General features: G+C 27.5%; 1 protein-coding gene across 8 annotated transcripts in view; it reads right to left on the bottom strand.

Moving 5' to 3' along the window:
* LOC126909052 (CUGBP Elav-like family member 1) overlaps positions 1-25,606 on the bottom strand; it is a 31,530-nt gene extending 5,924 nt beyond the window's left edge. Inside the window, exons 1-10 of one of the 8 annotated variants that reach the window (XM_050691419.1) lie at positions 24,997-25,606; positions 12,257-12,382; positions 11,263-11,510; positions 9,702-9,825; positions 6,460-6,666; positions 4,352-4,423; positions 3,149-3,178; positions 1,622-1,660; positions 1,393-1,413; positions 979-1,140 (exon numbers count right to left, since the gene is read on the bottom strand). In XM_050691419.1, coding sequence (XP_050547376.1) covers positions 979-1,140; positions 1,393-1,413; positions 1,622-1,660; positions 3,149-3,178; positions 4,352-4,423; positions 6,460-6,666; positions 9,702-9,825; positions 11,263-11,510; positions 12,257-12,382; positions 24,997-25,015 — 1,048 coding nt within the window. In that variant the 5' untranslated portion in view covers positions 25,016-25,606. The remainder of the gene's footprint in view (positions 1-978; positions 1,141-1,392; positions 1,414-1,621; positions 1,661-3,148; positions 3,179-4,351; positions 4,424-6,459; positions 6,667-9,701; positions 9,826-11,262; positions 11,511-12,256; positions 12,383-24,996) is intronic. The other 7 variants (XM_050691414.1, XM_050691418.1, XM_050691416.1 and 4 more) reach the window with 7 other exon arrangements.
* Positions 25,607-26,587: the final 981 nt, after the last annotated feature.

The raw sequence follows: 26,587 nt of genomic DNA, 5'->3' as shown, positions 1-26,587 counted from the left end.
TTTTATTAGTGGTCAATGTAACGGAAGCTTTAAATCAATAAAAAGAAAAAATAATTTTTAGTTGAATTTAAAACACAATTTGTTGGTCACACAAAAATCAATTATAAATGCAAATTATAAAAGACATATTAAATAAAAAATTTCAATCGTAAAGAAAATTTTATCGAATCAAACGAATTATTGAGTTATGTTTCAACGGTTTTTTATGTTTTTAACACGAAGGATTGACATTAAAATCTTTACATTACAAAGTTGGCTTTCTTCATTTTCCGATTTACACTGTATATTATCAATTAGTTTATATTGATCTAGAGTTATGGCAGCTAGTCCATTAGCAAACTATACATTTTATTTTTATGCCTATATTATTTCTCTAGGGAGTCTTAAAAATTATTTGTTTTTAAAACAATACAAAGTATATACTGAGAAAATATACATAAATCGTGCTTTGATATTCTCTAGTAAAAGTAAATATTTTTTTTTAATTCAATACATATACATATTTTGAATATATTTTATATACTCATAGACATAATTTGACAAAAAGACAAGCAAGTAGGTGATTTTTTTTAACATCGAGATACAGTAACATAATCAAGTACTGGAGTGTCATATTTTTATTTTTAAAAAAATATTAAATAAGTTATATCATTTGTTGATAAAAAAGTAATTAAGTTTATTTTAGTTCAATATATTTTCATTAAATAATAACGTTTCCGATGGGGAGATTTTATTTATAACACTTATAGCTCTTCCAAGACTAGACCACGGCTTAATATTATTTGATTCGAGAAAAGAGTTACAGAGGATAGAATAACTTTGAACTGAAAGGTACAATAAATTTCAAATCTAAAAGATTCATAAAATACAATTTATTAATGAACCTCGTATATTCAATAATATATTATCTACTAAGTACTTTTTATTTATTTTTAACTCTTAAATTTATATTCATGGATTTTTTACTCATATACTCACGACTATTATTATTGTTGTTATTTATGAAATAAAGTGGTGAACTGGTTGGCGGCGACTGTGGCATTGCAAATTGATTCGAGTTGAGATCTGCCAAAGTTAGGCCAAGTGCATTCAGCGACGATCCGTACGTACTGTTCGCACCATTAGTACCAGCTAACAGTCCTACGGGGTAATTGATAGATTGAAATACATTTTGAAAAAAATCGTTATCTTATGCAATGTTATTTATTTATATATTAAAAATTGTATCACAATATAAGAGTATAAGTGTTAAAACACAATTAAATAATACATTAAGTGGTTTATAGTGTATAAAGAAAACAAATTAATTTCAAACAAAAAGAAGAAAAAAAGCAAAATAATTTAAAGACATAGTTCATCGAAGGCACACATTTTCATATCAAAACCACTTACCGGAATTTTTCCCCATTAAAACTAGAAAAGAAAAATTAAGGAGTCACAAATAATGACAATAACACGACAAATGAATTAAAATTATAATTTGATGAAACAACTCTGTGGGTATAATAATTTAAAATAAATACTCAAGGGTATTAGTAAAAGATAACATGGGGGTATATGATATGATAAAGATGATNCATAGGGGTATATGATATGGTAAAGATGATAAAAAATTACAAACCTGCTGCCGCGGCAGACGTAGGCGACAAACTTGACAAAGCTGAAACAAAACAAACAAAATATATTAAACTTGACGTACAAATGTTTTTTATTGAAAACATGTCAATGAAACGGTAATCCGAAGCTCGAATTAAAACTTTTCCTTTTATAACACAAAACGTCGTTTATAGTGTTCCTGAATGCTACAAATAAAATTTTTAACAATTGGATTTCACGATCAAAATAGAATAGAAGCGTTCGCATTAATGGCCAATCAAATGTTACATGGTTTGTTGGAAAGTATTGTATGGAAATGAAATGTTAAGTCAAATTAAAATTGCTATTGAATTATTACTTTTTGGTTATTTAAATGACACCGAAATATTTTTTGCATATGATTACTTGAAAACAAAACTTATTGACTAATAAACTTACAGTATTGGATAACGTAATAGAATTGATTGTATAAAAAGAAGAAAATGTAAGCATATTACATTTCATAATAAATTCGAGCTCAGGATTTTCTATATCGAACCACTTAAGAGATAATAATAAAATGGAAAAAATTCAATGACATAAAGCATAATAGTAACAAGAATGTTTATGCCTTTTACAAAAAGATAATTTTCAACAGCCGTCACAGATCATATCAATATTAACCTCGTATCAATATAAAAAACAATAACAATTAACATGCAATATTTTTATATATAAACTGTTAAACAATTAATTATTTTCAAATATGTGCTACACTCGGATGAGCAGGAAGTATTGTTAAGTGTTTTTTGAAACCAATTCAAAGAAATTAATACACTTTTAAAAGAGGCTACAAAAAAAAAAACATTAGCTAAACAAATTTTCGAAGAAAAAACTGTCCACATTCCCTGAACAAGCTGCACACACAAACATAACTTCTAACAAATTTTTAATTAAAAATTCAAATTTATGGCCCAACTAAATTTTACAACAATTAAATATGATAATTTCAACAAAAAGTAAAATTAAGTAAATTTAATTTAATTGCTTATAACATAATTGTTAGTATTGATTTTAATTTAATGATGATAAATATAATTTTTTTACTATTAACTGTATCCAGTTTTTTCTTCAGTAAGAACTAATTAAATGACAGATATTTTGTTTAGTATAAATCATTTTACACATTTATTTTATATTTATTTTTTGACATAGTCAGTTTAAAAAAAAAACCGATACAAAATTAAAAATATTTTTTTAAGTGGACAATAAGTTCTCTGGAATTGAATGATAAATAAACAGAAATCAATAAACAAAAAATTAAAACAATTTTTAAGTCTGAATATTGGAATTAAAATAGTTGTTAATACAATAATTTAATCTACACGCTACATTAATGTTATTAATTTTACAAAGTCATGCAAGATTTTTGTAAGCAAACGTAAATTATGATTAAAACTACAACAACAAATAAGTAAACAGAAATGCTCAAGAAGTTTATGAATATTACACCTAAAGGTATAACTCAACACTTGTAGGACAAAAATATAAAACCCTATAAGAATAAACAAACCTGAACTACTTAGACTAGATGAACTGGATCCTAAAAAACAAAATATAAATTTATATTTTAAAATTATAGCCAATTAAACTAATTTTTGATAATTAAGGTTAATTTACAAAGAAAACTGTACAGTAATTATAAAATTGTAAAAATAGTGACATTGCCATTATCTATTCAAATACGTAACTTTCTCGTTCGTAAACCTTGAGGGAAAACAATTTATGATCTAGTACAACAAAACTTTTAATAAAACAATAAAATTAGTCTGTATATCATTTGTGTTCGGGGTTAAAACTCTCATGTTCCTAAAAATTATCAAGTATATTTGATTATCAAGTATAAAAGGAATATATGCAAATAACATTTATCTTTTTATTGTTTTCTGAAAAATTAAAAAAATACATATTCATAACAAAGTAATCTTTTTGTGCAGTGCTTGATAATAAATGATTTAATTCACAAGAAATGTTTTCTATTTTGCAGAATAACTTTGTGAAATAATTATTACATATTTAATATAAATTACAAAACAATTGCTATTATAACATAAAAATTCTAGATAAATATTTTTTAATTTTCCTCTAAGAATAATTAAAATAAAAGACAATAATGTTTTATTACAAGGAGACGATGGACAATTAATAATTAAAATTATGAATAGTATTATTGTTGTTATGATAATTTAATTTCATTTGAATAATTAATACTCAGTGTAGCCGTTTCATACCAAAATCGAAGTTTAAAATGGAACCTACCGGTTTAATACATGAACAATGCTAACATAAGCATTAATGGCTGTGTAGTTATAAATACTAATGGTTTAAACTATGTATTTAATTGTTTCAGTACTTCCGTTTAAAAAAATATCGACTTATGAAATATAACTCATATGAACATTTACAATATATACTGATTCATTTTAACAATTTTAGTTTATTTATGTTTTGTTTCTTCGAAAAAATTAAGAAATGTGAAAAAGTCTTAAAAAAAAAAATGAGAAATGACCTACTTCAAATGCTATTCAAGTATTGATATTTATTTTCAAAAACAAATTTTCAAGAAGCATGCACTCAAGGTTTTTATTATGTTACCATCCTCCTACCAATGAAAAATATGTCTACATCTGTAAACGAACGAGAAAGATGTATTTAATAATAGATTGACAATTGCAATGATACATTACATAATAGTTTTATAAAATGGAATTTTTACCTGTAGGTGAAACTGAATTAGCGCCCATCGCAGCTAATGTAACGAGATTTTGCATATTTACAGAATTAACGACTGAAAAAAAATCAATTACAATTCAATCATTATTAGTAAAATAATGTATCTAAAATCTAATAAGTTACATTAATAGCGTAATATTGATTTTTAAATCAAATTCAAAACACTTTGGTTGAATAATACAGTAATCGGGTACGGAGTTATAAAATAATAAACTTAGAGCCTAATTTTAGGATAGAAATAATTTTCTAAATATAATAATTTCAGTTGCTTAACACAAACTATGAATGTTCATGAAAGATACTACAACAAGTATAATTTATAAATACAATTATTTTGGACCAACTTTTAATAGCCATTTTCTTCGTTCTAGGCCAATTTTGTAAAAGCTCGTGAAATATTCGCATGGAAAATTTAATGATTACAAATGGGGATGCATTTATAAGTCTGCTGCCTAATTCCAAATTAATCATTCGTTTTGCACTCATGGGGCTGTTCGAATACCTTCTCCGATCACATAGACTCACGCATACACAATTTAGCTAGTGGATTAATTGCCAATTAAATAATGCGCAACACGGGAATAGACAAAAGAAAACACGAATCATTTGGCCGTCGTCCAAACGGGTAATAGGTAATAATAATAATAATAACGAATAAAAAAGGAATAGTATAAACCGTGAGCGGCTGTCGGAATTCAAATGGATTTTATTAATAGACGACCGTATGCAAACGTTGTACGTGCGACTATTGAATAGCAAATATTTTGAGAGTCAGTATTAACTGCAAAGATCAACGGGTAATACCCAAGCAAAACAAAAAAAATCGAAAAAGAATTATTCGAGCTGTTAGCATGGTACGTTTTAAACTACCATTAAAGAGTAACGAACAACCTTTGGGAAAAAAGGCACTAAACGTTGAATTAATAGTAGCAAGTTTTCTAAGGGGAAAAAGAGAATAATGTCATTGAAAACAATATAGATAAGAGAAAAATAATACCGTACAAAGTATAGTGAAAATATATCGTTGAAAGTTTAACAATAGTATTTTTTTTTTTTTTTAATGCACACATCAAACGCTCATCGTATCACTCCAATATCTGTTGACAATTATTAAGAAATAAGATCAAACAAATGAAAAAGCCAATGAGTTCATAAAGTTTATAAAGGAAATTAACACGAAACTTATATGAATAAATACATGAAATTGCACTATATAACTACACAACACGATCTATTTATCATAACACATTAAATTACTTGCAAAATGAGTACAATATTGAACAAATATTATGATTTATTTTTTGTTACATCTATCGATTTATCAGTTATTTATTACTTTATTTAATCATGTAACTATGAAACTATTAAAATTTGGTCTGCGAGTATAACTATTTTTATCATTTTACATCGCTCCTGCTCAGGCATAAAAATGTTGATCACTTCCGAAGTAGTGGTCTAAAAATTGTTATTGATCCGTCATGTTCTTAATTATTTACTATTTTATAAGCTAGTTAAAAAAAATTCAGCCGGCTCACTTTTAAGTCATAAGGAATGCCTCAAAAGTATTTAATAGCTGATATATTAAAAAATATAAATGATAAAATAAAAAGCATTTTTTAATATTTTATTTGTTTTACAATTAATCGAGCGGGTTATGATAAACGGATCACTCGGTATAATTTAACTGTATAGTATAGTTATATAGTTACTTATTAACTACATAAAAGCATATGAAATTTCGTATAGGCTGTAACAGAGAAATTTGATGTAAAATAAGTACGTTAATAGGATAGTCATAATTTTTTTCATTATGCATTGTTCTCTTGAGACACATCGTTCAGGTTAAATAAAAAGCACATAAATCGTTTAATTAGATTTTACACAATGCTAACGCAAACACAACGTTGGACCACGTAAATAGGAGGGTCACTATAATAGTACAGAAAATTTAATTAAAAATACCTTCGAATACCCACATAGTATTTATTTACTAAAAATACTTCAAAAGAAATTTATGACGGTAAAGTAGATTAATGTTTTAATATTATGCGAATTGATGCATGTAATTATTAATGATTGGTATATACTTACTTGGGTTTCCCACGGAAAGGTTGGCCAACGTCGACAGGTTTTGCAGGTTACCAGGGTTCAGGTCTCCCAGACTAGGCGGCGACGCGGACAGATTCTGGTATCCTGCATAGAAAGCATCGGTGTTGTAATCTATTCGTCGCGGTGAGACGGTATCTAAACTTAAGGGATAATTGGACGTTTGGATATGGTACTGGGATTTGAGTGCACCTGAATTTAGGATCAACATACACATACACACACACACACACACTGAATTAATTAATTTTCACAATATTAGAAACCCGATTTCACAGTTAATTTTTGCACGGGTCAGGTGGGTGTACTAAATCGTGTAAAATGAAATTTAAGAGTAGTTATTTGAGTTAAATATTCAAAATTAAACTCCTTTTTTACTTCTAGCAGCATTGACTAATCTAGTAGAATAAAATGCACATTAATCCAATTTTTTTACGTTTCTGGAAAGAGATTTCACGAGCAATATGTGAATATTGTAGACGTGTTAAGTAAATAATAGAGTAATTAATTTAATATTTAATTATTAGAAACGATTTAGACTATGACTAATAATATCAAATAACTACTTGTGATATAATCAATGAAAATAAATTAATATCCGCCTACATGTTCTAACATGTGTATTAACACATGATGGTACTACCGAAAATAAACGTTAACATAAAATTATGGGTAAAACGACACATCACATGGCCAACTTACGCCCCTATATCCGGTTAAAGATAAGATAGTTATAATATTATCCAATGCAACCAGAAAAAACGTTGTAAAAAATTAATTAGATATCATTTTCTCAACATTTCACAGAAAAACGTTGATGAAATTAAATAATTAAAATCACTGAAGTTACTTTTTTTACGGAGTTGGTAAAAATTTGTCGATAGGAACAAACACAAAAGTCGATAATGAGAACGCTTAATGAGTTATCGTAGAAATGACTGAGTAATGTATGAATAAGTGACGATAATACATACTTTCAATACATGATATGCACAATTAGTTTTAGTTGAATGAAGCATTAGCCGAGTTAGAGATTAATTATGAATTTAACTCTAAATTGAATAATATCGAATTTAAAATGCAATTGAATAATTTTGACGAAATATAATTGTATAACATATTTGCAATAAAAGACAAAAGATTGAATACACATAAGAAAAAGTTATTTATTTTAGTCTATTTAATAAAAACGGACTATTTATTTTGACATTTACATATAACATACATATTTTTAAAAAAATTTTAATAGGGTCCAAATTTTAATATACATTTTATTTTTTTGGGATTATCTTAGACGACGACGATGCTCGTATTGTGCTCTTCAAGCACAAAATTTGTAACTTTTGGATTTTAAGTAATTTTTAGGAACAATTTTTTGTGAAAAATTAAGTTTATTAGAGACCACTCCCTAGTATGTACCGATACTACGAAAAACACTTCAAAACTAGCTTTTTTTACTGAGAATTATATAATTTTTTAGATTTTGGACTTTATGCCCGATAAAACCTAGAAATCTAGATTTCGGGCAGTTTTTCCTTTTAATCTTAAAGTACATTTTATTAGCTGTAATTTAATGTACGTTTAAAGATTTTTCGGAGGATTATCATAATTTGAAAAAAAAAAATGTTATGATTTAGCCCCTTCCAGTACTTTGATTGATTTTTTGATTAACTGGATTTATAAAAAAAATTCATCAGTAAAAAAAAAAAATGTCTGAAGTATTGTCAATGCATATTTCACGATTATCTATTCATTTTTAAAAAAGCTATTTCAATATACAGTATACAGGGTGGCCCACCACTCACTGACAACATAAATAACTTTTGATCCAGTTAATATTTTTAGTTGATTTTTTTTTTAAATAATAGTTATACGTTGTTAGGTCTATAGCTATATCTCAATAATTAATTTTTTTACATTTTATTAAAAATATTAATTATTTTTAAATTTTAAATAAAATGTAAAAAAAAAATCTAAGATAGCTATTTTGTAGAGTAGAATTTAAGAAAAATTTTAGTAAAAAAATATCTTATTAATATTCAGTAGTAAATATTCTGTAGCGTTTTGAAGTTTGTGAAAATTTGAATTTTCATGTACTATTTTACGGTATTAAACATTGAAATACGTATTGAGAAAAGGACAGAAGAAAACGCTATCTTTTCATGATTACTGTGTATACATATGATGATAGTGTGTATACATTACAAACTTGGCATAAATACCATGATAAGAAATTAGATAAGGCAATTATTACTTATCACTCTCATTCAAAAGTATATTGAAAAGATAGCGTTTTCTTCTGTCCTTTTCTCAATACGTATTTCAATGTTTAATACCGTAAAATAGTACATGAAAATTCAAATTTTCACAAACTTCAAAACGCTACAGAATATTTACTACTGAATATTAATAAGATATTTTTTTACTAAAATTTTTCTTAAATTCTACTCTACAAAATAGCTATCTTAGATTTTTTTTTTACATTTTATTTAAAATTTAAAAATAATTAATATTTTTAATAAAATGTAAAAAAATTAATTATTGAGATATAGCTATAGACCTAACGTCTAACTAATATTAAAAAAAAAAATCAGCTAAAAATATTAACTGGATTAAAAGTTATTTAAGTTGTCAGTGAGTGGTGGGCCACCCTGTATACTAAAAATATTAACATTGACTGTTATATGACGACTATAATTTTGTGGAACTTTTCCCTTCATTACCGAGTTTAGGATGAACTTTTCGAAATTATGGAACTAATAAATTTAATTATATATGTTTTGTAATCTTTTGACATATTGTGAATCAAAATCGAACCAATTGGTGTGGCAGTGTGAAACGACTAGTTTCAGAGCTACGCAACGAAAAATTAATAGAAATTATGAACATTATAATAAATGTAATGAATACATCGTATTTTAAGATTAATTAGAATATGCTCAACATTAAGAAGAATTTTAGTATAGGATTTAAGTAAACATTCTTAAATTTGTATTTTTTGATTAGGTTTTTGAAAAGTACGTGAAAGATTTTAAGAAAAAGTTAAAATTATGTTCTACATTTTTAATCTGATAAACTTTATTAAAATTAATGAATATGAAAAATAATCATTTGGTTATATGTATCCAAACTTTTGCGCGGTACTGTGCATACATTGTATTACACTTATAGGAGAGAAATAATTTTAACATATTTTCAATAGAAAAATTTATTTGAGAAAACGTTACCTGTATTATTTGAGAGAAGCAAATTGTTCAATTGATTTGTATTGTTGTTTGCAGCAACAGCCGCAGCCGCAGCATTCAGTTGAATTTGCTGAAGCACTTGAGAAGATAATGAATTTGTATCACTCTGAAATTACAATTTTTTTTTTCAATTAATGTAATTTATGTTTTTATTAATTATAAACATTTAAAATCTAATAAGTACTGAATAAAATTCCATAAAAAGACATTCTTAAATGCATTTTTTTTTTAGAGACAAATATTAAGTTGTTTTATTTAAATAGGTTTCTACATTACCAAAGGCGATTGATAAAACGCCTGATAAAAAATTGATTGAATAAGACGTAACGAAAATGATCTTATTAATGAATCTTTCAAATGATCAAGTTTAATTAACTACATTGTTCATAAAATTTTAATACGCCAGTTAACTAGATTTATTGTAGAAAAATGAGGTAAAAATGGGGAAACGTAACGTTTGTAAATGTACAGAGAAATCATTAAAATGCGGCGTTGGTATAAAATTTCTGAGACAGAAATATTTACATATTTAAAACGGGATGAGCGGTGTCGTTAGGGAAATGTTGAAAAGGGGTAATCCATATGCGGAACTTTCTGTAAAGGTGAAAGTTGAAGGTGCAAAAGTTTTCAGACTACTGTGAAAGATTATAAAACGTGAAAGCACCGAGATTTTCCTTGAATAAATTATACAATTATGATGGAAAAAATTAGGAATAACTGGAATAATTTTTTAATCCTTGACTCAATTAAGTTTGTGATTTGAAAAATGGTCTTGATTTTTCGTCCCCGCTGCTAAATATTCATTTTGAGATATCTAATAAAAAAACTGTAGATTGTTCGCATAATTATTATTGTTATTCGCTAGCTGTTAACAATGGTACAATACACGAGATATATACAAGTTTGCACAGTGAACCTGTTAAGTTCTTATATTTTTAAACCAAGAGTAAAGAGATTTTATACTGCAGATGTTTTGAAAAGTTTCTCTGAATGACTTTTCCTTTGAGTCGTTACAAGTTTGTTACAATGTCATTTTCACGCAGGAGACCGTGCAATGTAACTTAATAAAACTCATAAAATAACACCAAATAACGCTACAGCTTTTGGCCTAATTAGAAAACGATCCTCGTCGTGTAATTGGCGCGTTTTGCTGTTTCTCGCGGGTGTCAAGAAGTAGACGAGCTAAATGCAATTTGTGATGGTAATACAATTTCTGACGTAGCCCTTCGAAAAAACAGCGTTATTCGAAAAATCAATTTCCTTCATAATGATTTCGAACAGTGATGATATCTTTGACAAAAACAATGATGTTTGTATTTAAATTAGGTTTATTGTTATTAAGTTTGAAATCACATAAATTTAAACGACAAAATTCAAATCATACGATTGTACACATACACAAATATCCACTTAACTATTCGTTTGAGGGATTTCTTTTTATTAAACACATACATTTGTAACGTCATTCAATACAAAATATTGAACAAAGTTACCAATAAACATTCACTTTAATTTTTCAATTGAAAAATAATGAAAAACTCACGTTTATTTGTTGATTAGCTAAAACGCCTAGGGCCAGATACTGAGCTGTGGGAACATTGTTGCCGGTGGCTGCCAAACCCCAAAGATTTGCTTGCATTTGTTGCATGCGTTTTTGATCTTTTTCTTTTTGAGTGTCCGCGAACTTAACCACCAAAGGACATGTGCAGCCTTCCATAGTTTGTGAATGATGCATACCTTTAATAGCAGCGATGGCATTTTGTTTCGTTGTATATGTAACAAACGCACAGCCTAAAAGATCAAAAGAAAGTATCTTTTTATATGAAATAAAGTATGAAGAAAAATAAATTTATTGGCATAAATATTTGTTGACATCAGTATAATAATTGCATAACCCCATGTTGAACAAAAAATGTAATTCGAAATTCAAATATTATCTTTTATAACCAAAGTTCAAGCTGTACATATAAATTATATGAATAGAAAACAATATTAGTTGTTAATACATAATGGGAGTAGACTTTTTAAAAATTGTCTACTATTTAATGTACATTAAATACTTTCAATGCTGAATCTAAAAAATATACTAATTTTTTAAGAGTAATGGTGAAAAGAAAATTATTGTGAGACTAATATGTAATAAGGTTTCATTACTTGATAAAAAAAAGTTAGGCAAGGCCCCTCCGGAACTTTATAAATTTTAGACTATACTCAATTCCAGTGGTGTTATGGATAATGAAGTTTAAGCATATAAAGCTTTATCGACTATGTTTAATCATGGCCAAAGGGTAAGTTAAAACACACATTAGTGAGAACTCAAAGGTGCTTAAAGAGACATAACTAAAAACTATTTTATGAAAGTAAATAAGATAGTGCAAATAATACAAACCACTACAGGTAATTTCTTAAGTATATATATATATTAAAAGAATAGAGATACTTTAATTTTAAATATGAAAATTAAAACTTTTGTGACACCACATAAGAAATTTTATTCTTTTTTATGTAAATTATATAATGATTAATAATAATATTACCTTTGCTAACACCATTTGGATCTCGTAACACAGAACATTCTTCAATAGGCCCAAAGGGTTCAAACATTAGTCTAATATCTGGTTCTGATATTTTTTTTGACAGCATGCCAATAAAAAGTTTTCTTTCTATAACAAAATTACAAATTTTTAACATGATAATTTTTTTTTTTATACTACAGATAAATATAAATAATATTTAAAATATTTCTATTTACATTTATGATGAACTTATAATCTTAAATAATACATTAAAAGAAAACATGTGTTAATAATTGAAACAATCTCGAAAATTATATTGTTTCCAACACATGATATTACACTGTAATATATCCCAAAAGATCAACATTATTACAGGTAATATATTATTAACTGATTCCAATTTAAATTAGTTAAGTTTTGACCTTCTCTAGTGGAAAAATATTGTTTAACTTCGATACATAGCTGAGTACTACTCAGTGAGTAGGTATTGGTTTTGTGATGGTGCGTGTTTTTTTGTCTGCCAATGAAAATTCTAGGCTTTTACCGGACAGATTTAAATGCTTAATACGTTAAAAAACCTGATTTTAATCTAGTTGAATTTATCGTCGCCGAAAATTGAAATAGACACTCGATTTAAAAAATGTATAAAAATATATTTAAACTACTATAACGTCAAAAAAGACATGTATCAAAATTTCTTTCTTTATTTCAATACTGCTGTAACTTATTTTAAAAATTACTGATCCTAATGAATCTCAGTAGAGTATACTAAAGACAATGAGCTTTTTTAGTTATATTTTTTATAAAAATTAAATTAAAAACCTAAGTACAGGAAGGGTTTAAAAGAAACTACTCATACATGTAAAAAAATTTGCAAGTTATAGTGGAACATATTCATATTTAAGTATTTTTTATGGTAGTGATGTTAATAACTATGAGATGTCATTTAGACTCGTCTCAACTAAAGCCACTTCATCACTGTACTGGGATTTTTATTTAACATATACAATTTTTCTGGAAATTTTAAAGAACTAAGCCCCTAAGCCCCTAACATTCACTAATGCTTAAGAAGTTTAATAACTGTTTTACATAAAGAAAATTCATAAAATGTCATCATTAATGTACTCTTTTCTAGTAAATGCGAATTTGAATTAATTTTTTTGAAAAAAAAAATGAATTTAGAATACATTCGATTTTAAACTCAAAAAATAAGAATGTGAATACATTCTTTTTTTTTGCATTATAAATAACATTTTTCCATTTCAATAGCTAATATATGATACGTCTAGTTTTATCTGATATAATATGATTAGATTTTCACGTTTGGAATAACAACTAACAAAAAGGCCAAAATATAAAGTTACTAGTGATAAAAACGTTAGAGAGAATATACTTTTTTAATGCTTGTATTTTGGTTTCTAATTACAAAATCAAGTTATTTACACTATTTTTCAATCACATCGTTAACAGGGTATAACGTGTGTTGGACTATCCCAACTCTTTAAGCCGTCGATCCAGTATACTGTTTCATACCATTAATTAACTTTTCTTTTGTACTCTAATGATGCACGACAAGTCGGTTAATTTGAACGTGTAATCAACTGGATAAGAAGCATATCCAATCCATCCAATATTTGTAATTAGTAATTCACAGTACAAAAATACTACTTCAACTAGGTTTTCTAATTCCATTTATCACAATTAATTTAGTCTATAATAGACTAATATTTTACACAATTTATCAGAAAATTGGATTGTATATCCTGTAATTTTTTCTCAGACTACACACAGTGTTCCAATTTATAAAAATTTTGGGCTAACTTCAATTTTTTGTTTTCATAATTTGAATTTGTTTTTTTATTTTTCTTTTACTTTAGTTAAGCTATAGTTTAAAAAAAATGACAATAAAACATATAAATAAAACAGATTATTTGATTTTTAGAGACTTATCAATGAAAACCAGATTAAGAGTAAAAATTTTTTTTATACAACTCATATATTTCATAGAAATGTTTTATTTCTCACCAATTATAAATAATTTACATAAATCATCATTTATTGATTTTTTTATATTGGTATTACTTCATAATATGGATAATATAACTGGATCTGAGCTTATTTATTATTAATATTCTAATAATTAGATAACTTTATGAGTCGTTTTTATGTTGCTTAAGTAAAGTTAAAACTATTTATCTTTTGTGGAGAATTAAATAAATACCAATTTTAAATTTTGAGTTTCTAAAAATACCAAATTTTGATATAAATTATGCCTTCAAACCTTTATGAAAGTAAAATATCATAAAAATAGTATCAGATTTGGATTTAGCAACTTTAAAAAACATAAAACTGGACTTTTTTTGTCCTTGAAGGCTAAATTTTAGCTTGTATCAATTATGTCCAACTTTTTTTATTTTAAAAAAACACTGTATAACAACCAAAAAGTTATTTTAATAAAAATTAGAAGCAATAATTGTATATTATTAAAAAGTTTTAAAATATTTCTTCCGAGTTCAATATTATAATATATAACATAATTGTTAAGTGTAAAAAGTGTGCCATTAGTTTCATGTTGATAAAAAATTGGCCAGTGTTCCTTTATAACCTCAACCACTGAAATTCAGAATGTTTTACAAACACAACCGAAAAATAATTATGCTGAATTTTTAAATAATTGCCAACGTTACTTTTTCATAAACACTTAAGTAACTTATTACAGCGGAGTTCTGCATTGACAAATGACAACTATGAATTTACGTAACAGTTCAATATCACTGTCGATTCAAACCGATGTAGGATAAATTTTTAAAACAAACTTATTAGTTACATATGATAAATGGTTGTCTACAAAAGGATACGATTTTTGTAAATAACACAGTCAGCAGTATGTCACAACTTAAGCAAAAAAAATATATATATATAATCATAACCTAGAATAAATATTAGAACTTTTAATTAATTTAATTTACTTATAATTTAATCTCATTTTTTTTTTCAAAGAGGTAATCGCGTAAAGAATTGAAGTGCAACAACTAAAAACTTCATTTTCAATCATTTACAGAGAGTAAGAAAGAATTTTGTATAAAAACTTAAAAACTAGAATATTTTTATTTTTTAGAAAATATTTTATACTTCATATAACTTAAATAAATTGTAGCAATATTATCGTTCTTAAAAAGATAAACTAACTTGTAATATTGATCTTAGTTATTACATACAAGAACTATATTTTATTGTAGAGTTTAATATAATAAAGGCCTTACATTAATTTAAATTTAATTTAATTTAATAATTATTATTCATAGCAATACTTATTAATATCGATGAAAAATTACCATTACTGCGTAGGAATAGTGACATAAAACAGTTGGAAGATTTGTGTTAAGTCCTAATATTACTTAATTCTTGTTAAATAATAGTGAAGTATAGAATAAGAATTTATTATATTAATGTAAGCTTATTTTATTATGTCTCTATATTATAACGAATGTATGTGCAGAANAGTCCTAATATTACTTAATTCTTGTTAAATAATAGTAAATTATAGAATAAGAATTTATTATATTAATGTAAGCTTGTTTTATTATGTCTATATATTATAACGAATGTATGTGCAGAACATTTTTTTGAATTTAATAAATTATGTAATATAAATTAAGGACAAGAAAATAATGTTGCAAGCAAATTAAACAATACTACATATTAAAAATTATTTGGCGATAAGTTCATTTTACTTTTATTCAATACACTATAATTATTAACGCTGTATAACCTACAAAAATTCGCATTTCAGAACTGAATTACAAATAAATTTGTACACACTATAAACATGATTATTTTTATAGATTACTACAGTATTAAATCTTATCACTAATTATAAAAAGATTTACACTGAAATTAAATTTTGAATGTAATGATTTTGATGTTAAATCTCGAGAAAACACACTGATGTGATATTTTTACAAACATATTAGTTAAAACAGACATAATAAATAAGTCTCTATATGGCACTTGAACCAGAAGGGTATAAGTAAAATAACAAAAAATTAGTTTAAAGGCTAAAATTTTAAGTTTAAAAATTAAAAGTAATTTATTAAAAGACAAGCACTTTTGATAAATCCAAAGTAGTAAAAATTGTATAATCCAAACTAATTCCTATTATAACGAGAGTAAATGAAGATTATTAATTATAAATAAAAATTATTAACTTAATGATTGTTTATTTAATAATTTGTGTATTCTTACTACTAATTACTAATAATAGATCAAAACAAAATCAATATTGTTTTGATTAATAATTTGTGGTCAGGTACCCACGGTAACATTATATATGTAAAAAAAAAAACATCCATTTTCATGAAATCGACAAACCAAAAAGTTACTAACAAATTAAACTACCGAGTTAAGATTAACTCAATTTCTGTTCATTGATTTATACAGAGTGTTCAGTAAGTAAGGAAACATGTTAATTGTTTCAAACAATGAGAACAACAGGAACACGTTTCCTTACTTACTGAACACCCTATATATAAATATATAGAAGTATTATGTAATGCAGTCTACGATTAGATGATATAGTTGTTTGTTAAATCACTTATATAGTAGTAACAGTATAGAAATTTCAATGTTATCATACATCAAAAATATTGTATGCATGACAAAAGAATAATTATTAAAAATGAAAATGAATAATGTCATTAATAACTCATCAATGAACATTAATATCCAATAATGTTTATTCAGATCTTAATAAAATAACTCAAAAAAGGATAATAAATGACGTCTAATCAAATAATTAGTTTTAAATGAATACAAGACATTTGTAAATGTATAAAAATATAAGAAATTGATAACATAAAAATAAAGGAAACTACAGCCTGGGCCAACCGTCCATGGTCTAGACTAGTGAACCTCTTAGTTTGAAGTTCTTTTAATAATTCTTATTATTAAAAAAAATTTCATTATTATGATTAATATAATTTTAATGTTCATTTTAATGAATAAAATATTAACTGTTAATTGTTTAAATAACTCTTCTGTAGTCATAAAACAAATAAATAAATGACTCCTTCACAACTATCCCCATGGTATTTTGATATATATTATGTTCTATGTAATACCTACACGAGATAGTGGTCAAAATCACCCAAGGTGAAAATATTTATGTTGCAAATATTCAGTTATATGTCACTTAGGTAAAAATGTTACATATGTTTTCCACCCACCATATAAATTAAAAAAAAGTTGGAAATTATATTCTCCCTCTTTTTAAAAAATATTTTTATGTTACATTATCATAAACCACTTGGTTACCCTCGAAATAATTATAACATTCAATAAAAGATTTTGTTATCATTTATTTACGTATATTTCTTAATTTATCAGCTAATAATGACTTTTTACATTCATTCCTTACAAATTAAAGGGGTATCGACTTTATTTTTTTTTGATGGAACATATATATATTTAACTAGTTTATAAAATAGCAAATAATCTTATTAAAAAAATGACTGGTCGATAACAACTTATAGACCAGTATTTCAGAAGTTATTAACAATTTAAAGAACTGACTGGAGGTGCTGAGTGCTGCTTTTTTTATCATTAGTCATTTGCCGACCATACTGTTTATTCAGACTAGGTATATAAGAATAACTTCAAAAGTACTGGTCCATAGGTTGTTGTTGATCAGTCGTTTTCTTAATTAGATTTTTTTCTATTTAATAGGCTAGTTAAATATGTATGTCACCGTAAAAAAAAAAAGTTAACGCCCCTTTAGGTTATAAGGGATTAAAAGTTATTATTAGCTGAAGAATCAAAAAAAATATACATAACTAAATGAATCAAACATTTGTTTACAATATTGTATTTATTTTGTTAGTAATTGAGTGGTTTACGATAAACCCATCACTCAGTACACATATAATTTTCAAAATTTTTGGAGGGGTTAATTTTATTTTTGGAGGACTTAGTCTTAGTCTTAACTTTGTCTGTTTCCCACTCACGGAAAAATCATAAGCACACTAAAGACATGTATATCAAAGTGCCCGATCTAATAAAAATATCCAATTTGGCTAATGAGTATAAAATATTGAACAATAAATGTTCTTAAAAATAATGATTATTATCATAATAAGAAATTTACGTCTGTTTTTTATAAATATTTTTATTTTATACGCAGAAAGATTTTTTTAACTTAATTGGTTGTAGAAAAAATACACCCCCAAACAAAAAAAAAAGTTGCATACACTGTGATATAAGATCTGACATCCATATTATGTCAATGAAAGCACGTACGAACTCATCAAATAAACTTCATTAATAATAAAACAATACATTCGATTACAAGTATAAAAATGAAAATGTATAATTAAAAATAAATATGACGTAAGTGAATTACTATGTAATCCACCGCTGTATAATACTCATGATCGATAAATATCTTTTAAAAATCACTTCATATTTGTTTCGGTAATAAAAACTAAAAATACATTTACAAAACATCTCATACCATTTTTAAAAACTTTTACGGTTATTCTACAACAACCACATTGCGCTCGATCGCCTTATTTTTTGACGCGTACGAATTCAATCAATAGAATTTCATTTTAAAATAAGATATGTTTGAAATTATTGAAGTATTTACATGGCTATATAGCCAAATAAATTGAATATTACTATCGATTAAAAAAAAAAAGTCTACTTGTTATAAAAAATTACACCTAGGATAATTTTGTAGGTTCGATTTTTAACATAAATTCATGTTAAATACCAAATATTGTGGCATATTCTATCCTATTCAGACTTAAAACAATACTAATAATTTGGACACATAAAAAGATAAAGATTTGTTTGTATAGCGCGAAACTTTTTGTTCGGATACTATCACAATTCATTGTGATGTTTTCGTACAACACTTTTGTATTCCTCCCAACGTTCGCGTCCGTTAGAGTGATAAACGAGTCTGTTAGCAAGTTACCGGAGACAAGTTTTGCTATGAACAACTGCCGTGCAGTTAGATCAGAGGAATTTCAGTTTTAAGAGGAAACGTGCGACTCACGTGTAAACGGAAACATCAAGTGCTAGGTGTCTACAGAATGCAGGATGACTTCACAAAGTCATTTCAGACCAACTTTCTCACAGACTTCTGCGGAGAGATTAAAATAAAATAACATTTACGGTGACATAAAATTATAATTCAAACAACAACTTGTGATAATTATGTTTTTCGTTGCAAAAAACTTTATTTGTTTCTCAAATTATCAATTTCCCGCAAATACATTAGAATAATATTTTTTTTTTGTAGATTTATAAAATTGATAAAAAAAAATGCCGATATTGTTTTCTTTATAAAGTAAAACGATTCTCTTGGAATGCGCAACACGTTAAGTATATATGTATAAATGTGATTTCAATAATGAGTGTACATGAAGAAAATATACATAATTTTCGAATTGAACTTTATTTTTTCAATTGTCAGACAGATCTTAAGCAAAGGAATAGTATTTGCCAAAACCACTCGAAATAAAAATGCAAATGAGTGCAGCCTTTGAAAACGCGCCATGTTCGTACAACAACAAGAACTGCGAAATGAATTGGGTTTCTACTCCACAGGGGAAATATTATACGATAAATTATATTACAGTCGACCGGTAATCATAAATCTTTTGTCTGTAATTACAATTTAAAAACAATGGTTTACTTCGACAACAGCGTTTGAACCTATGACACGTGCACCAGCTTTGTTCTGTTAGGTAACTATTGAAAATTTACATTACAGCGGACAAATAACGTCATACATTTAACACATACATTGCATTTGTAAAACGGCTGTGGATTATTTTTACATAGTGCTAACAGTGTAGAAGGCAACCAACAACAGGTGATTATGCAAATCGACTGTACATTCAACCCTAGAGTTTTTTAGCGCTTACATTTTGTTTCACATGTTCAGAGGGACTTCAGAATAAGTAAACACAGCTATGAAATTGCGCGACCGTTTACAGTAATCGAAATGTACACCGACCAGACGGTACTGCCCATTTATTTGCTCTAAGAGAAACGAATACATTGACAGTGTTGCTTTCTGTCTTTTCAAAACGGAGAAAAAATTAATGCCCCGTTTCGAAAAGATCAAGTACAATATGATAATGTAATTTTGAAGACTAAATCAACAAGTGTATTCGTTAAGACGTGTTTACAATTAAAATAAACGAGACAAAGAATTTTGTAGTAAATAAAAAACTTAATGGTCTTAGGCCGGACTAATAAGGAGTAATTCTATTTAAACAACTTTTCTTAGCGCTCAATCAAAAGCAAAAAGTTAGCTTGGAATATATTTATGTTTTGCGCAAAGATTGCTTTTAGCATTTAAGTATTAAATAAACACAAATCAACAAAGCGTAACTCGATTCCCTTAGGGCCGCCGCAACAGGAGGTACACATTTAACCCTTTTTTTATTTAAATGAAGGGTAGATTAATTAACCAAATATTATTTACATTTTTACTCAGGTATTCGTTAACACAGAGAAGTGATTTTTAATTTAATAAATTTGTACCGTGCATTTACTTTTTAATAAAAATAGCTTTACGAGGTAGGTATAACCTACAGAGAGTACAAACAATTAAAATATTTTATTCTAAATAGATATATTATTATCGAATAGCGGGTGAAAATGAGAGGATTCGTTTGAATTTTAAAGGTACGCACTACAAAGGCTTAGTCTAGAAGTTACTAGACTTGACTAATTCGACTAGAAGTCTAATTAGATACTTCATTATTCTAACGGTAGTTAATTTTATCAAACCGACACAATTAAATGTATGGGATAAAAAATACTCGTGGACCGGGACAACAATAGATTGACTCGATTCTACTAAGTCTACGCGGGACAGCACATCACCGTCCCGACTGGAAATTCGAGTAATTTCTTCAAACGAGCGACAAACAAAATGTCTACTAATGATGCGCCTAGACAATTTAAGCGTTTGTCACAACATAATATACGGACAAGTTTACACGGACACGAAGCATTTTACGACGGGACGCGAAGAACGGCACATTCGACAATATTTCAATCGATTATTGCCGAACTTCCGTTACCAATGAAGTTTACGATGCAAATTATAAAACTGAAAAAAGGACGCACTCTGTGATATATGAACGGGACCGTTCATTAGTATGCACGGACAGACGCAACAACACGCACGGCCGACGTCGAGCCGGTGTCCAGGATGTGTGTCACCTGCATACACATGGAATAGGCAGACCAATATAATGTATTCTACAATAGCCGACATTATTATTAACGAGTGCGCACACTAGCGTTTAATAGTATACGGGTGACAAGTCAACGTGCTAGACGTATAATATTATGATATTATTAACACAGCAATAGCACGTAACTCGCGACAATGTCGGCTAGTGGAAACGCCGCATTACTTCGGAAGGCGACTTACTGTGCTACTCCGTCTCACTCCCGCCGAGTCAAAGTCATTAAGCGTTTCATTGTTTAGTTGAGCTCGCTTGTTAGCGCCATCGTCAATTTTTTAACTATTTCAATTTATAATAACTGTATTTGAAAATCAAAAATTAACAATAAAACACCTTACTTGCGAGTAATAACTTTAAGTGTCGGTCCATTAAAAAGAACTTTTGTGTTCATATTTCTTTAAACGCACATTACATACTCCAATTATGATTGATAACAGATTATATCGGATATTTATTTTAATTTGATTTATAAAATAACATTTTTGAACCACAACAAAAATTAATATACGTTATTCATCACGTTAGAAAAGCTTTTTGATTATTCGATATAAATTTCTATCCATAAATTTAAAACGTTTAAAAAATTGTCCTGAAAAATCGATATCATAAATTTTACGCTTATAACAAATTGTATACAATTATAAACATATATCAAAACGCTAATTAACTAATTGTAAACTCAAATTATAAATTAAAATGTTTACGCTTTAAAAATGTGGGCAAACAATGTAAATAAAAATATTTCAACTCCCCGGAGTCTTTCTGCATACAAAATATAATTGCCAGTAAAAATAACAATCAAAATACACTATAAAGGTTTCGAAAACAAATCAACGAGATAGAATTCCATCGGATAGAGACAATAGTTAAAACTAACGTTGGACAGTTAACGTTTAACGACGCGAATGTGCTCTTTGTTTTACACTTATAATACATTAACAATTGAAAACAAAACAAGACATACCCATCACATTTACGCCGTCCAAATTAAATACCAATAATTGAAGTACGTTATGGAATACAATCTTTAAAAAATAAGGTCAGATAAGTGTACAGAAATAACAGGATGTGATTTTCTGCCTGTAAAGATAATTGATCACTAATAATATTTAGAGCTACACAAAATTTAGTTATGTTTTACTTGAAAATCGACTATTTTAAAACCGCTGAAAATTATTATTATGACATTCTTACTTAAAAAAATTAAACAGATAACATGAGTTATATGAATAAAATAAGAGGGTCTGTCACAAACAGGATTCGGTTTACAATTGCGTGCACTTTAGCAAAAATTGGTTTATGTAGAAAATAAAAGCCATCAAGGTGAATTATTTTGGAATAAATGTAAAAAAAAAATGGTTCATTATCCATAATGAACCAAAGCCTCAAAAATATAAAATTGTATTCAATTCAGCAATAATGATTTTAAAAAATCAATGAACTTGAAAGAATTCATGGCACAATATAAGATTATTATACAATGTAAGATTATTAAAAATCAGTATTTCGACAACTATAACTAAATAGGCAGCAATTTCAAAAGTAACTCGTCTACTCGCTTTGAATAACATAATAGAATACATAAATCCGTCATATTTATGTAAAAGTAATAAGGAAAACATTTTTTGGCTAGAATTTCATAAATATAATATATATTATATAATAAAAATTTTAATTTAACTATGATACGCATTACATTTCGACATTGCACAATGATTGGAAACCACAGAGGGATACGTTTGAACTATTTTGTGATTTTAAAAGTATTGAAATAATTTATTACATTTGAGATATATAGAATAATAGTGTAGTTTATTTTTAACGTAATTGTATTTATTTATAACAAGTTTCGACGGAAAAAATAATAAAATGATTAAATTCAACACATGGAAGAATGAAAACAAAAAAGGTTGAAATATGTTATAAATATTGAATTCCTCATTCGAAAGTGAACAGAAGCAGAAAATTAAACGCTGAAAAAGTTATTAATACTAACATTTTTTTATGTACTAAATAATCTATTAAATAAATTTCCAATGCATAAGATTAACTTATAAATCAATAGGCGTAACATTGGATGAAAGAATAAATATATATTTTGTTATAAGATCTAAAAATGACTTTATACGTTTGTTTATTAATTTGAATTATCTAACGATATAATATTAAAAAAACTGTATATTTACAACTGAAGCTCAGTTATTAGTTACATTAGTATCAATAAATTAATAAGAGAAGTGTATTTTTTTAACTTTAGGTGTCATGTTTACGATATTCCTTAGATTAAACTTTATGATGATAATTTTTTTTGATTTGCGTTTTTTAGTAAAAGCACATACACATATAATATTTATGGTATAATGTTCATGTTTAGATTCATAGAGAAATTATGAATATTACTACTATATAATATTATAATGTTTAGACCAAAAACGAAGCTAAAATTAAATACAATTTTTTAATAAAAACTGATTTATGTATTATTTCGTAATTATATACTTCGGGTATATTTAAAAAGTATAACGATTTTCTTTAAGTAACAAAATTATTATAATATTATTATTGATATTTATTCCTAATTTCATTATGTATCTATAAAAGGAGAACTCAAAACAACACGGAAAGAAAATCAAGTTATTATTAGGTGTTATGACAAAAATAGCAAATTAAATTTACAAAGAATGAAAGCAAATTATAACGAGCAAAATCAGTTGAGGACACGCACAAGCCCACTAAATTAATGGTTAATGTAATTTAATATTTGTACATGAATGTAATAGTGTAATATAAATACGGTAAATAATTTCCATTAAATTATGAATACGATAACTATTCCAACGAACATACTAAGTAAATAAATTTTACAAAGGGAATACCTCTTAGTTAAAGCAGTAAATATTAATAGTTATTGACGTTGCGTTTAGCATGTATTAATTCTATTTGTAAAATTCCACGGTAAACTTCGATACTCACAAAACAGACGTCATGAGATTTAATGATGAAATATAAAACAGTGTTGTCAAATAATCACTAGCGGTTTCTTATCATTAATGATAAATATTATTCATGATGATTAATTGTCACCGTAACGATCGAGTATACTAGTCGGCAAACGAAAATAATATTGCACTCGAGAAAAATTACCCTAATTTCCCATACAAACAAGATTAACAACAACCAACAATATAAATATATCCATAGCGAGTTTTGTATAACACTAGGAGGCGAATACGGTTTTTCCAGATAATCTTGTATTTTTGGATTTGACCTTAACGAATGAAAAATAAAGCCTCCCCGTCCAAGACAAGGCAGTTATTCTCGGTGAAATCACGACGTGCCTATTTAAAATGTGACATTGGCGAGTCCGGATTTTTATAACGACACGACAATTATAGTTATTCCCACAACAATTAAACGAATTAATCAAAGTTGACACGGTGAAAATCACGTGGCAACACTACCGACGGTTTAAGATAAAGTAACACTCACCAGGGGAGGCGTACGGCATGTCAGTGTAGTTGGAGCGGAGGCGATGTCGAGTTTTCGCAATGATCGAGCGAATCTTAACGCTCCTCGAGGAATTGTAGTTATCGATGGTAGCGATCGATAATGAACTTGTAGCGGAGAAAATGAAAAAACAGACTCAAAAAAATTAATAATAATAATAATAACAAAAAAACAAAACACGACAACGGGACACAATTATGAGCGTGTGTTTAGTTAAAACCAAATTACTCGGAAATTCAAAGATATCCTTGGGTAGGATAAAAAGTAATATTAACTTGTAATACTATTCGATCGTTAGAGGCGAGTAACGTTGTAACTAAAAAACAATTATTAACATAACAAAAGGAAAAAAGGAGGAACAAAAATCAATCGGATTGCGGCTACAAGAACACGAAACACATACGGACACGCAGAACGACACACGAAACTAACGGCTACTTGTACACGTACTGCGGCGGACACCGATATGAATACGCGTAACAGTAACGTACCGACTCGCACACGCACTCGGTTTAACACACTGGACGCCGCGCGAATAGACGAGACGAGCACATACAACGAGTATTTAACGTTTTAAACAATCACAACAAACGAAAATACACACTCGGTGCAGTCAACGTCCACTGCCATTAGCCGATTTGCTAATGGGCATCGACACCACTCCGCACGACGACACTTGTTCTATATCTATATGGCCTATTACCCTCTCGTCCATTTCCCTTCTCATTCTGTCTCTCTCGTTTGCGTATCCAGTGATAACATGTCTATCACAACGTACGTCGGTCGAGTGCAACGGCACGTCGAACGCTTAAAATGACACACACGCTTACATCGTATAATTATTACGCTTTCAGTTTTGTCAACGATAACAGACAATTGATAACTCGCAGATTATTAAGATTGCTTACGTTTAACTGAATAAGATTTTAACAGACTGACAAAGTGTCAAATATCCGTGCAAATAACAACCCTCTAAAAGTGTCATTATTGCGCCATCTCATTCTTTACCATCAAAATGGCCATTTATGTAGTGTAAAACTGTGTTCGCTGTCTTATTGTACTTGTAGCACACAGAGTTGGACTGGTCACGGTGGCAAAGAGGCAATAATAACAGAGCAATGAGAGCAGCCATAATCCGTTTTGTAGAATTAATTTTTAAACATTTTTTTTTTTTGTTCATTCTCATGGCGATAGAAAATTTTTTTGGCGCGAGCTGGGCCGTCACAGTTATTGTGTCCCTTGGCCATTGGTCTTCCAGTCCGCCTCTTATAGTATCTGTACACATGCGTATGTATTAATTGTAAAATTCCGAGTAAAAATAAACAAATAGAACAAGTAACGCCTAAAGACTTTTCATAATCGATTAAAAATTGGTCAACCATTTTGCGTTAGAAAATCTCGTTCTAATATAATAAAAATTTATCAACGACCTATAAAAAGCCGATCTGGCTTCTATACAACTTTCAGGGATCCGAAATTATTTCAGTTTTTCGAAAATTTTTATCATATCCTCCATGAAACCACCTGTGTCTGACGAAAACATCCTCTGATCATGGAAATTCTTTAGGCTCAG

The sequence above is a fragment of the Daktulosphaira vitifoliae genome, unplaced genomic scaffold (genome assembly GCF_025091365.1).
Source record: "Daktulosphaira vitifoliae isolate Bord-2020 unplaced genomic scaffold, ASM2509136v1 Scaffold_94, whole genome shotgun sequence".
NCBI lineage: Eukaryota > Metazoa > Arthropoda > Insecta > Hemiptera > Phylloxeridae > Daktulosphaira > Daktulosphaira vitifoliae.
The sequence above is the reverse complement of the archived record's forward strand: the minus strand, read 5'-3'. Positions and strand labels throughout refer to the sequence as shown.